Below are 14,010 nucleotides of genomic sequence, written 5' to 3' on the forward strand. Positions count from 1 at the left end.
TCTTTGAGGGCCTTTTGGAGTGGGAGACCAGTCACTCCCACACTCTTCAAGAAGCGCTGCAGAGATGATCCCACAAACCCTCTGCAGCCGACCTCTACAGGGGAGCTGACAGCTGAGCACCCTGCTTCTCTGCACTCAGCTGTTAGGTCTGAGTAGCGCTCTTTCTTCCTCTCAAAGGCTGCCTCCATCCCTCCCTCCCTCCCTCCATCCCTCCCTCCCTCCCTCCCACGGGACAGTGAGCTCCGCCATAGTCACAGCCCGAGCTGTGGTGGAGCACAGGATGATGTCGGGTGGCAGGTTGGTTGTGCTGATCTCAGTTGGAGACTTGAGCAGCCGCTCCTGGTCCACTCTGAGGGTCCAGTCCCATCCAGATGTTCTAACGGGCTGAGCTCTTCTCCCGTGGGACTTTCTGTGCCACTCCTCCCTCTCCAGTGAAGTGGATCAGCCGCTTTGTTGTTGCTGTTGGATGCTCTTCCAGCCTACGTGTCTCCAGGATCTCCGGCAGCTTCCGCAGGACGCGCTCATGACGCCACCTGTACCGGCCCTGTGCCACAGCTGTTCTGCAGCTGGATAGGATATGCTGCAGGCTTGGCTTTGGGCCATTACAGAGTGGGCACTTTTCCTCTGAGCTGTACCATACGCACAGGTTGCTGGGGCTTGGGGGAGTATCATAGGTGGACCTCATGAGGAAGCTCAACCTTGCTTGGGGGACCTTCCACATGTCAGCCCAGCTTATCGTCCTGTTGATCACTCCCTCCCAGGTTGTCCAGCGCTTTGATTGATTTTGATTACGCACGCATGCACGCATGTCCACACACACACACACACACACACACACACACACGCACACACACACACAAAATCGTGCAAATGTTAAGAATTGTATGTTGATACAGACAGACACACTGACCACTGACTCACGCAGACACAAAGATTTAGCAGACAAGTGTGTAGACATGTTTTCTTTTTAAATAAACTCTCCAAACACATTCACAGACTTTGTTCCAATGTGTCTTTGCCCAGATTGCAGGCTCTCTCCTCTGTTGTTGCTCCTGACCCTAGACACGGGTGTGACCCAGACACAGATCATTTGCCCAGTTTCCCCAGACAGGTGAGCAGGTGGTCCTGCAGTGGGAGCCGTTCCTGCTGGAAGGACGCAGGACTGGACAGGACATGTGGTTGGGTGAGCTGAACCTGTTGGTGTACTGTACTAATGTGCAGTGTGATCCATCTGCTGTGTGTGTACTGGGAGTTGAACATCTGTCCATATGAATGTGCTGTTCCTGACGTCTTTATTGCCCCCTGTGCTGTGGACATTATTGATGTATTTTCCTTATTGGTGGATCTGGAATTACACATCTGGAAGGAGTTGGGTCCTGGTGCCTTAGAAGGAAGAGTACTGTTGAAAGTCTTTTTTAAACAAGTGTGTCAAACCAAAGGATAAAAGAAAAAGGCAGGAAAGGTTCGCAATCTGAAAAAATAGACTTAGCTGAAAAAGATTTTACTGAGGGTGAGTTGCAGCCATTAGGCTATTCTCAATGCTCGCACTCCTGGTGGTCAGGTGGTGAGTTTCAGCCATTAGGCTATTCTCAATAGGCGAGTTCAAGATGGCTGCGCAGCACAAAAACTGCGCAGCACAAGATGCACGTGGTTAAACATCTGTCCACGATGGTCTAGATGGGTGTGTTTTCGACTCAGCAGTCGGTATCACATGGCCTCAACTTATCGCGGGAGCAAGGCGGCTGCTCCGCAGCAGAGCAGCAACTTTAGAGGTACTGCGGAGCGCAGCGGAGCCTAGACCCTGCCTTCATGACGTCAGGTCTTTGCCCTAATTGGCTTTTACATCCCTGACGTATGTGCAGGTGTTTAGATGCCTCCTCATATCCACAAGGGTCCGTGCGGGTCCGTGCCTCGTGATTCATCACATGGTCAAGTCTAGACCACAGGAAGTAGAGAGTGTACAACTTCATAGCAGCGTTTGCATCCCCGCCCCTGCTGCCGCCGGCAGCTCTCGCTGCTGCAAGAGGTCAAGTTGAACGCGCCTTGTAGCCTCAGGTGGTCAGGTGACTGTAGCCTCAGGTGGTCCACCTCTGGATGAATCTGCCAAGCGGGACCGAGGAAGCAGGAGTGGACACCGTCAGAGTTGTCTGGGCCAGGATCTCCTTCGCTGTTGAGGCTTTGGTTGTGTCCAGCTCCAGAAAGAGCTCTGGACACAAAGGCAGTTTCCCCTCCGATCCAAGTCCACCTTTGGATGAATCTGCCTGTAGGTCAGTCTACTCAGGTCAGTCTGGTCAGTCTTGGTCGTTCTGTTATTGGAATGACTGGATTTAGTTGGTCTCTAGACCTTTCCTTTCCTAAAATGTCCTGTACTTTAGCAATCTGGGGGTAGTGTACACACACACACACACACACACACAGAACAGTGACCTCACCATGCAGGAGCATACACACACAGAGCAGTGGGCAGCACACACACACACACACACACACACACACACACACACACACACACACACACACACACACACACACACACACACACACACACATAGAGCAGTGGGCAGCACATGCACACATGGAGGATTGGGCAGCACATACACACACTCAGAGCGGGCATCCTGGATCCAGGTCAGGACCCAGATATATTTGGGGGTTACTGTAGGTGGTCAAGGGAGATCACTATTCAACCCCTCCACCCACCTGGATGCCCACAGGTTTAGGTCCAGTTGGTGAAGTACTTGCTCCTGAGAATGCACATGTGCCATACAACTGAACATGATGACACACACTCACACACACACACACACACACACACACACTTTTTATTTAATCCCTCTCACTCTCAAGCATATCAGAACATGGCGCTCCTCTGCTGCAGGATTAGGAGGTCATGTGATCTGGCACAGGGACACTGAGGAGTTATAAACATAAAACCCAGGATAGAGGGACTCGGTGAATGTGGAGTGGAACGTGTGCAGGTGGGTGAGTGTGTTAGAGGAGACGCTGTAGAAGGACAGAGTGCCTGCTGGCCAGTCCAGGTACACTGCTACTCTGCTGGAGCGGGAGGAGGGGGCAGGTATGGCAGTATTCTTATTATTGTGATGGGCAGAGTAACTGCTACCAGAGCAGTGCAGCATCCAGGACTTGGTATTACATCCAAACACGTTGCTGTCCCCACCCCGTTTCCTCTCCATGCTTTTATAGGCCACTGCTATATAAAAGGTACCATTACCACTCCACTCAGCCTCCCAGTAGTAGCGTCCAGACTGACCCGTGCTGACTAGACTCTGACCCAGACTGTCACATGTCTCTGGGTGGTGTCCAGACAGACCCTCTCTACACAGCACCTGAAGGTAGGAGTCAAATCTCTCTGGGTGGGCAGGATACGACTGCTGCTGCCCATGCGTCACCTTTCTGTTCCCCTCAGAGAGAGAGAGATGTCTGCCTGCTGTGTTTGGGTCCAGTGTGAGCTCACAGGCATCTGCACACAAGAGGAGAGGAGAGAGGAGAGAACATCCTCATCAGAACATGGGGTAGGAAAGGGCATGTGCACCACACACACCCACACACACACACACACACACACACACACACACACACACACACACACACACACACACACACACACACACACACACACACAGGAGTGCATAAAACAGTACACAGGGGTGCGTAGTTCTCCTCTCCTGGACACACTCTCAACACACACATACACAAATCACGTAAATCATGTGAACTGCTTTTTTTCAGGAAAAGTAAAACCACTCACATTTTCTCAGTCCTGGTTTAATCCTGCACTCTCCTCCATGGTCATACCTTAAGAAGGATGAGAGAAGAAAATACAGTTTTGACACATCACTGAGTTTAGTATGAGATGTGTTTATTATGAATTGAGGCAGTAATATACTTCAGAGTCTCTATATCAAGCAGGCTATTTCTCAAGAGTAGCTTCTAAGTAAAACAAAGTAAAAGTAAAGTGACTTAGGGAGGGATTTAGTGTGTTAATGTATATTAATCCAAAGCACAGACTCAAATAGAACCCGCCCGACTGATCGTCCGAGGGCAACACTGCCGTTTCTTCTTATATCTCCTACACAAACACCCAAACTCACATTTCTCCAGAATCATCTCCTCCCTGAATGAATGTGCACACATAGAGAGACAGTTTTTCTACACCACACTCACACACAAAAACACATGCTCTTTCTGTCATACACACATAGGGAGCCCATAGGGTTGATTGACAGCCATCACTCACCCCACTTCTGTTGCGAGGCAATAAAACCCTCCTTACTGCCGTTTACGTCCCCCCTCTTCCTTTCTGTCAGTAGTGCGCAGTGATAGGAATCGAGAAAAATAGTGCCAAGTGATAACGAGGTTTGAATTTTTCCTGGACAACGTTTTTGTGGTGCAAATATATCACTCTTTTGAACGCATATGGTTTTGAGAAGAAAAACACTTTACTTTGTGACCCCAGCAACTTGCCAGACTACTTTCTTCAGCATCAAAAACCGGCTGGATCTCGGCTCACAGGACGCTGTCGGGGGGTAAGTCAGTGCTGATGCACAACGTTGCTGTCCCATATAACTTTGTGTCTTAAAACCCGAACTATCCCTTTAAGACTGCCACAGATAGGATGAAGTGAGCCCTTGGACCCATGCAGCAACAGCTCTGCTGAGACCCATGCAGCAACAGCTCTACTGAGACCCATGCAGCAACAGCTCTGCTGAGACCCATGCAGCAACAGCTCTACTGAGACCCATGCAGCAACAGCTTTACTGAGACCCATGCAGCAACAGCTCTGCTGAGACCCATGCAGCAACAGCTCTGTTGAGCTCTGAGAAATGCAGCAAAAGCTCCACTGATCCCCGACACCCATCGTTCTCATGGTTCGTGCAACACATGAATGGCCACCGCTGTGCCAAACAAGCGCAACACAGTTGCCGCTCCCGTGTGCTTGTGTGTATCACGGTGTAGTTCAACCACTTCCAACTTGATCACGGTGCTCCACGGTGCTCCATTGTGGGGCAGCCGTGGTGTACTGGTTAGCGCATCGGGCTTGTAACCGGAGCGTCGCCGGTTCGATCCCCGATCAGTCCACCACGGCTGAAGTGCCCTTGAGCAAGGCACCTAACCCCTCACTGCTCCCCGAGCGCCGCTGGTTGGGCAGGCAGCTCACTGCTCTGGGTTGTGTGATTCACCTCACTGTGTGTTCACTGTGTGCTGTGTGTTCACTAATTCGGTTAAATTGGGTTAAATGCAGAGAACTGAATTTCCCTCACGGGATCAAAAAAGTATATATTCTATTCTATTCTATAAATCATAGCTATATTTCACTGAGCCCAGCAGCAAGCACAACACAATCTGGGCCATTGCTCAAACGTCCACCCCGCTTGCACAAATCTGGAGGCACGCTACACCTCCACCTGCCGCGTGTATGTAATCGTCACACACTTAGCCAGTACCGCATGCACAGAATGCAGACGCAGGATATGCCAGACCCCTGCGCTGCTCTGATAACTCACAACCTGCTCATGATCTGGAATGCAGAGTTTCCACCTTCAGTCATGCAGGAGGCCCACATTTATCATAGCAACAGATTCTGTTCCAGACTCACTTTCAGCCTCGCACTCATATTTGCCATTTGGCCGTTGAGATGTAGTGAGGAAATGTGGCATAGTGAGGTTAATCTGGCGTAGATCTGCATCCACGTGTCCTTATCTACAAGCCACGGATCATAGTAACCTAAAGGTTCCTATCAAACAGAGCATATTGACCAATCAGTAACACTGACTGAGTTACGCTTGAGTCTCTCCTCCACTCTTCTAAATCACCTTTCTGTCAATGTATTCCAGTGTCTAGAAGATATTTACCATACATATTTTCTTACAGTCTTTCCAGTTCTATTCTAACGGTAGCAATGCATCCCCTTACCCGGCTGTAGCCATGGCGATTCTAGATCCTCAGTCTCCTATTATACTGCCACCACTCTGGTCAACAGAGAAGATGCTCACTCTTGCCTACACTTAATCACTACATCTCATATCATTACAGTCCTCCCCATCCAGCTCACTCTCCACCACAGATGCTTTTCTCACCGGTCTCAGGCAAAGTTAGGCAGACACACACTATTCAGCCTTCATTTCTAGCAACGGAAATCATATGCTTGGTCGTTAGTCCTTGGACGCCTACTAATCTACATCCACCCAAGGTTAGTCTAATGCAAGATATCCAACTAGTTTACCAGGTTTCCAATTCTTGTTTACTTTCCCTCTGCTAGTGGCCTGTGATGAAAGCGGTCTTGAGGTCTTAGTTTGAACAGTTGGCGACAGGTGCGTCTAGATTTCTAGGCTAGGCGACAGGCCTACTATATATATTTTTTTCTCAACCCAGAGAAGCAGTTATTGGACATCACTCACATGTGATCTTCACTACTGGCATCCCAGGACCATGGCCAGCTACCAAGCCACACTTGCTATTCTCAAACTGTTCACAAGCCTCATATGTGTGTGTAAGTGTGGGGAATTGCCTTTTACTTGCAGTACTTAAAGGGCTACATCATGCCCAGTTTAACATGTGGAAGGAAATCATCTGGAAACGTGACAGAATATCCAGTCTCCACACAGAAAGCTCTCCAACACAGGACACAAATGGATGAACAGCTCCACTAGAAAGACATCTAAGATGTAATACATCTCACCTCAACGTCTCTAGTTTACAGCTGGGATCATTCAGTCTGTCTGTGAGCTCTCTGACACCTGAGTCTCCTGGGTGATTGTAGCTCAGATCCAGCTGTTTCAGGTAGGAGGGGTTTGATTTGAGGGCAGAGGACAACAGAGAACAGCCCTCATGTGTGATGAGACAACCAGACAGTCTGAAACAAGAGATGCTATTTCTTAATTATAAATGAAGGAAAATGCATTGACAAACCATTTGCATATTCAGTCAATTTGACTGACACTCCCTAAATGTCGCCATTTGGCATTATAAGTGCAAATCATTAAAAATATTCACAGATGTCCAATTTGACATCATACACAGGCACACTGGTGTTTCTTACTATGTGGTGGGTAAAATACTATATTACATAACATTCCTAATTACTGACCTCAGTGTGTCCAGCTTGCATTGCGATTCTCTTAGTCCCACACAGAGCAGCTTCACTCCTTCATCCTGCAGGTCATTGTCACTCATGTCCAGTTCTCTCAGATGGGAAGGGGCACTTTGCAGCACGGATGCCATCATTTCACAGCTTGCTTTAGAGAGGTGACACTGATTCAGCCTGTTTAACAAACACAGGTGATGTGTAAGAAAAATCTAAAGGTTTTGGTAGGGAAAATTAGTTTCTTTGGTTGATGCAGCGTTCAATCTTCATTCCCGTAAAAAACAATAATGAAGCATGAGAAACAATCTCAAAATCTCTCCCCCTTTTCTGTGATGACTATCAATGGCCAGCCCCCATGCCCATAAAACAATTGATGAAGTCTCACCTCAGTTTGCTTCCTGGCCCTGAATGAGGTCACCGCCTAGATTTACATTTACATCTATTTAACAGATGCTTTTATCCAAAGAGACTTAAATTCACATCTGTTACAAGGGCATTCTCCCCAGAGTAACTTGGGGTTACGGGCACAATGATGGAATTGAACCCACAACTTTTCCATCTACTGCATGCTAGCCCAGCATGGACCTTTTGGTACATACTGTAGGTACATGGGGGAGTTTCCCCCATTCCTGTTTTTAATTACAGTCTGTCAATCAAATGGACTGGTCTGTCTGGAGAATATACAGTAGGAGCTAAGCTAATGAATGCAATCCCATGCATCCTCACATACGCAAAATCATCCAACTAAATAAATTATGATAAATAAAAATATAAAAGCATAAAATATGGAGCATACTGAATTGCTTCAACTTTGTGGTGAGGATCTTCCAGTGTAGCAGATAACAGCTTCTGTGCTGATTCTCCAGGATGATTGTTGCTCACATCCAGGTCTTTCATACAGGAAGGGTTTGACATCAGAGTGAGAGCCAGTAAAACATATCCTTCATCTAAGATTCCACACTTACTGAGCCTGAGAGATAGATAGACACATAAAACACAGAGAGAGAGAGAGAGATACATTGTGTGTGTGAGAGAGAGTGTGTGCATGCGTGCATGATAGAGTGTGAGAGTGTGTGTGTGTGTGTGTGTGTGTGTGTGTGTGAGTGTGAGAGAGAGAGAGAGAGAGAGAATAATTTTTTACAATAACACAGTAACCACTCAAAAATTATGACTAGAGATGCCTGACCTTAATGTACACCAACCTTAATGTCTGCAGTTTACAGTGGGGACTAGACAGTCCCTTAGAGAGGAGCTGAACTCCAGAATCTCCCAGGTTATTGTGACTCAGGTCCAGCTCCATCAGGGAGTTTGATGACTGCAGAACCAAAGCCACAATCTCACACGATTTATCTGTGAGCTTACAGCCAACAAATCTGCAATACATTTGACATAATTATGACAGATCTCAACATCATACGCAAGGTTACTAAAAATCTAATTGTCTAAATGTTGTAAAATGTGCAAAGAATTATAAAAGTGTAAATTGTGTGATTTCTTCACTATGTAGCTGGTATGGACCTTTACTTGATGCTGTATTTAGATTTGCAGATACAAGAATACATTTTTGCTCCCATTATTATTATCATTTTTCTTCACCTAAGAGTGTTTGTGCAGCATAAACCGTCACTACTGTATTTTCAGCATTCAAGGCCACTAACGCACGTTACTCAATTCACCAGCCGGCTCTAAACAGGCAGCAACCATCTCCATTAAATAAGTGCAATAAAAGTCACTCTGACTCAAATCACACGTTCAATAGTCAGCTGATATCAAATTTACACACACATTAAATAGTGAAACAATATCAACTGACTAAAATATTTGTTTCTGCTTGTAAGAATGGAGTTGTGCTTCAAATTAGTTTTCATCACAGAATTCTCCACCTATAACAATTACAGACTTAGAGTGGACTGCTCAGATATGTCTTGGAGAGTGAGGGGAGCAGGGACTCCATCATTTGTCTGTTTTAACCACATTACGTAGTTGGGCATTGAATTCACTGTAAAATTTCTAAACCAGCTGGTGATGCCAAAGTGCAAGATGGACTCTATGGTGGCTCTATAACAAATGAACATGATGCTCTCACAAACTCCAAACACTCTCAGTCTCCGCAGGAAATGGAGACGCTGGTGGATTTTTGTCCAAACATTTGCCACATGTGTGTGCCAGTTAAGATCTTTATCAAAGTGGACCCCTAGATATTTGTAAGATGTTACCTGTCTGATGTTGACATGTATGAACATTTTAAATAAACATCGTTTTTTGTGGAATGAATGAATGGTGAGTGAAATGTTTCGTGCTGTTTTCAGTATGTGTGCACCCATCCGTTTCTACACACGCTAACAATACACACAGTGTGGGGAATGAACAATGAGTACATGTAGTAATGGAGGACAGGAGTGAAGTTATCAGCATGAGTGAGTTCAAACGGTAAAATGCAGATGAAAGCTCATAGCGGCCGCCATTAGGACGTGCCTATGAGCTATGCTGCCTATGCTTAGCCTATGCTTATGCTTATACTGAAGCAATCATTTAACTACTGCAAAGCAGAGGTTATCATCCCGACCTCAGTGTCCCAGCTCCCTGTGTGGATGTAGAGCTCTATATGTGCATGGACACACTAGCAGGGAGCACTGAACTGATCTTGGGTCAACTCTCTCTCATCAACACAGGCTCAACAATCAGAGCAAATGTTTCTCAAAATGCTTCTATGTCCAAAGTCTGAATGTGTAGATTAGACTACTGTGAACTCTGTCTTTCAGAGTTTTACTGACCGCAGTTTCTCCAGGTGGCAGTTCGAGTTTTTAAGACCATAGAGTAGCTTCTCGTCTGATGTTTGCAGATCACAGCCACTCATGTCCAACTCACTCAGTTGAGAAATATATGACTGCAGAACTGAGACCACAACCTTAGAGGAGCTCTGTTTGAGTTTACAGCTGACAAGTCTACAGTGAGAGAGGAAAACATTATCAGCAACATGTCCTTTGTACTCCTAACATTCACAGATATGAAATACCAATGAATAAAAGATGGATGGAGTTTTTAGATCCAACAGAATGCACCAGTCTGAGACCATTGTGCAAAATACAGACCTCACTTTACAGTCCTGATTCAGTGGTTGATGGAGCAGTTCTCCTCCACAGTCCTGAAGCTCACTGTCACTGATGTCCAGCTCTCGTAGGTGGGAGTTTCCACACTGAAGAATCGAGGCCAAAAATCTTCCTCTCAGTTTACAGCCAACAAGTCTTTAAAACATAGAGAATCAGCAGATAATCACAAATAGTAAAATCAAATGATGTTGTTATCGTCTTTAGAGAGATTATAATAGGGTGGGCAATCATTTTGGCTCAAGGGCCATTGGGTTTTAAAAACCCCACAGGCCATACAGTTGTTTTCTCTTTGTAGCTGGCACACAAATTGCTTACGTAGGTATCGATTTAAAACCATTAAGTGTATCATGTTCATTATTCTGTACATTTCAAATGATCTGAACTCAAGCACTTGATTGCACTTCATTAGTGCTGCTCTTGCTCTTTTCTTAAAGGCTGCCTTTTAACACTGTTTTTTTAAAAAAACTTTATCTTTTACTGATTGTAGATGCACACTTGTCATGAGAACAATTTCTGCTCCACTGTAGATGTTTTACAAATATGGCTGGAATGACAAATTTACTTAATCTTGGACTTGAATGTGTAGATAAGACCTCTGTGAACTCTGGCAGAGTTTTACTGACCTCATTTTCTCCAGGTGGCAGTTTGGGTTTCTAAGACCAGAGAGCAGCTTCTCTTCTGATGTTTGCAGATCACAGCCACTCATGTCCAACTCACTCAGATGAGAAATGCATGACTGCAGAACTGAGACCACAACCTTAGAGGAGCTGTCTTTGAGTCTACAGCTGATGAGTCTACAGTGAGAGAGCAACATGTCCTCTATACCGTATTTTCCGGACTATAAGTCACACTTTTTTTCATAGTTTGGCTGGCCCTGCGACTTATAGTCAGGTGTGACTTATTTATGAAATTTAACATGTTTTTGAATAATTCCAAAATGAAAGAGGAGAAAACATTACAGTCTACAGCTGTCTACAGCTACAGATGGATGGCCATTCACACCTTCTCATCATTAATATTACAATTTTGGCCTCTGTGTCTAGTTACAGCCTCTGTTTGTTCTTGGTCTTGGATTTTGTGAATACATTTCTGAATAAATGCGACTTATAGTCAGGTGCGACTTATGTATGGCATTTTCCTCTTCATGAGGCATTTTTTGACTGGTGCTTTCCTCGCTCACTGTAGACTCATCAGCCATAGACTCAAAGACAGCTCCTCTAAGGTTGTGGTCTCAGTTCTGCAGTTATGCATTTCTCAACTGAGTGAGTTGGACATGAGTGGCTGTGATCTGCAAACATCAGAAGAGAAGCTGCTCTCTGGTCTTAGAAACCCGAACTGCCACCTGGAGAAAATGAGGTCAGTAAAACTCTGCCAGAGTTAGTTCCCACAGAGATCTATCACTCTCAAACTCAAAACTCACAAACTTCTCAAATTTCTCCAACATTATCAGGTTCCCAATGTTAGTACTTTGTTGATGAAGACAAAAGAGAAATTCTCTTAAAGAGGTTACTTGATGGACCCTAGCACCACTGCTAGAACAAATTCTAAGTTATTAGACGAATTTGATTGGTCAATATACCTGAACATTCTAAAACTAACATTGATGAGCCGAGCGTTGCTCTTCAAAGTTGAACCAAGTTCAACGCTCAGTTTGTTTGACGCTAGCATTATGCCAGCCACAGCGATGTCACCTGTCCGCTGCCGAAACAGAGAGAACAATAGGAAACCTGCCGCTTGCCGTTACCTAATAAGATCCCCACATAATGCTGCTACTGTCTGGTTTAACAGTAAGTGTATGTCATTACAATATTCTCCAATATTACTAACCTCAGTGTTTCCAATTTGCAGTTTGGACTCTGTAGAGCAGACAGCTTTTCTCCTGACGTCTGCAGGTCATTCTGACTCAGGTCCAGCTCTCTTAAGGGGGAGTTTGCAGACTGCAGAGCTGAGGCCACAATCTCCCAGGACTTCTCTGTTAGATTGCAGCCAGCAAGTCTGACAGATAAACAAGAGAGGAAAAAGCACTATGATAATGTGTCTTAAAGCAATATGAAGTGTGTGTTTACATTAGACTAAAACAGCTGCCCGCTGTTTTAGTCATATTGCTGATGGGCATGATGTGTCAGCACAAGGATTAAATGTAAATGTAAAACAAGGCACTGTATGGAAGTCTCCCAGGACTTCTCTGTTAGTTCAGAGCCAGTTATTCTACAAGAAGGACAGTAATAGAGCAGTACTGTATATGGGTTCCAACACCCTTATGCAGCTAGCATCTGTTAATGTTTATGTTTATGTCCTGGTACACAAAAGATGCTCTTATCAAAGTGACTTACAACACAGACTTACAACACAGAAAATACTGTAAATTAACATTTACTTTCATTTTTTGTCTTCATCAACAAAGTACTAACATTGGGAACCTGATAATGTTTGAGAAATTTGAGAAGTTTGTGAGTTTTGAGTTTGAGAGTGATAGATCTCTGTGGGAACTAATTATTCTGCCCTTTTATCAGATTATGTATAGAATGATAAATGGTCCACCAAGAATAAGGGTGCGGTAATGTACTCTACTTTGACTGGGAACATTAGATATGTACACATCACACACTACCACTGCCCAAGTCTGATTTATTCATCTGGCCTATTTAAGGGCTCACCTATTGAGTGACTTTTTTTTGTTTGTATGTAAAAAAATGCTGATAAATATAGATGAACATAGATCACATGCTTGTAAACCACTGATGCTGTTATCATCTGGTTTACGCATGTGACCTACGTTTAACAGTTTGTGTCTGCTAACTGTCTGTAAAAACCTAAAACAATGTAACAGAGAATCCCAAACTGTGAAATCAAAGAGGATACCAATTCAAGAGTAAAAACACAGATGTCGTTACTGTCAGCTTAACACAGTATATGGCAACCAGTATGTCTCTGCGAATAGTCTCCAATATTACTGACCTCAGTGTCTCCAGTTTGCAGTTTGGACTTTGAAGAGCAGACACCAGCTTTTCTCCTGACTTTTCCAGGTCATTCTGACTCAAGTCCAGCTCCCTCAAGGGGGAGTTTCCAGACTGCAGAGCTGAGGCCACAATCTCATAAGACCTTTCTGTTAGATTGCAGCCAGCAAGTCTGCCAGACAAACAAGAGAGGAAAAAGCACTATGATAATGTGTCTTAAAGCAATATGAAGTGTGTGTTTACATTAAGGCCAGTTCAAACCGAAGATTCGCGATGGTCTGAGACAGTTGCAGACAGCAGTTGCGGCGGTGTGAATCAAAAGTTGCAAGCAGTTGCAAGCAGTTTCAAGCCGTCGCTAAACATTCAACATGTCAAATCTTAGTTGCAAAGTTTTAGAACACTTTTGCGCGGAGCTATTGTGACGTTGGCTGAAAACTTCTATCTTGCCCTCATGCCTAGACTGTTGTTATGGTAACATTGTTGCCATTTTAATGTCGTTGCAGTCATAGATATAGGGTTCTATATCTATGGTTGCAGTGGTCTGAACGCCCCAGTTTTAGAACACATTGTTGCAGAAAGTTGCTGGGTTTTAGAATGTTGCAGCTCGTCTCGTCGCGGATCTTGTGTTTGAACTGGCCTTTAGACTACTGTAAAACAGCGGGGCATGCTGATGGGCATGATGCGTCAGCACAAGGATTAAATGTAAATGTAAAACAAGGCACTGTATGGAAGTGTTGCTTTGGTGTCTTAATTTGCATCGATATCTATCTGCACTCCACATCTCTGGTGGAATGTAAATATTGCAGCAAACAATATGGAATGTGGACTCTCCACCAGT

The 14,010-nt window shown here is 44.9% G+C and overlaps 1 protein-coding gene across 1 annotated transcript in view; it reads right to left on the reverse strand.

The window, feature by feature from the left end:
* Positions 1-242: 242 nt before the first annotated feature.
* The window catches only part of LOC134087368 (NACHT, LRR and PYD domains-containing protein 12-like), a 30,436-nt gene continuing 16,668 nt past the window's right edge, over positions 243-14,010 (reverse strand). Inside the window, exons 7-16 of the mRNA XM_062540820.1 lie at positions 13,174-13,344; positions 12,043-12,210; positions 10,198-10,350; positions 9,880-10,050; positions 8,308-8,478; positions 7,902-8,075; positions 7,109-7,282; positions 6,701-6,874; positions 3,770-3,816; positions 243-3,481 (exon numbers count right to left, since the gene is read on the reverse strand). Of these exons, the coding sequence (XP_062396804.1) occupies positions 2,889-3,481; positions 3,770-3,816; positions 6,701-6,874; positions 7,109-7,282; positions 7,902-8,075; positions 8,308-8,478; positions 9,880-10,050; positions 10,198-10,350; positions 12,043-12,210; positions 13,174-13,344 (1,996 nt within the window). The 3' untranslated portion in view covers positions 243-2,888. The remainder of the gene's footprint in view (positions 3,482-3,769; positions 3,817-6,700; positions 6,875-7,108; positions 7,283-7,901; positions 8,076-8,307; positions 8,479-9,879; positions 10,051-10,197; positions 10,351-12,042; positions 12,211-13,173; positions 13,345-14,010) is intronic.

The sequence above is a fragment of the Sardina pilchardus genome, chromosome 1 (genome assembly GCF_963854185.1).
Source record: "Sardina pilchardus chromosome 1, fSarPil1.1, whole genome shotgun sequence".
NCBI classification, from domain to species: domain Eukaryota; kingdom Metazoa; phylum Chordata; class Actinopteri; order Clupeiformes; family Clupeidae; genus Sardina; species Sardina pilchardus.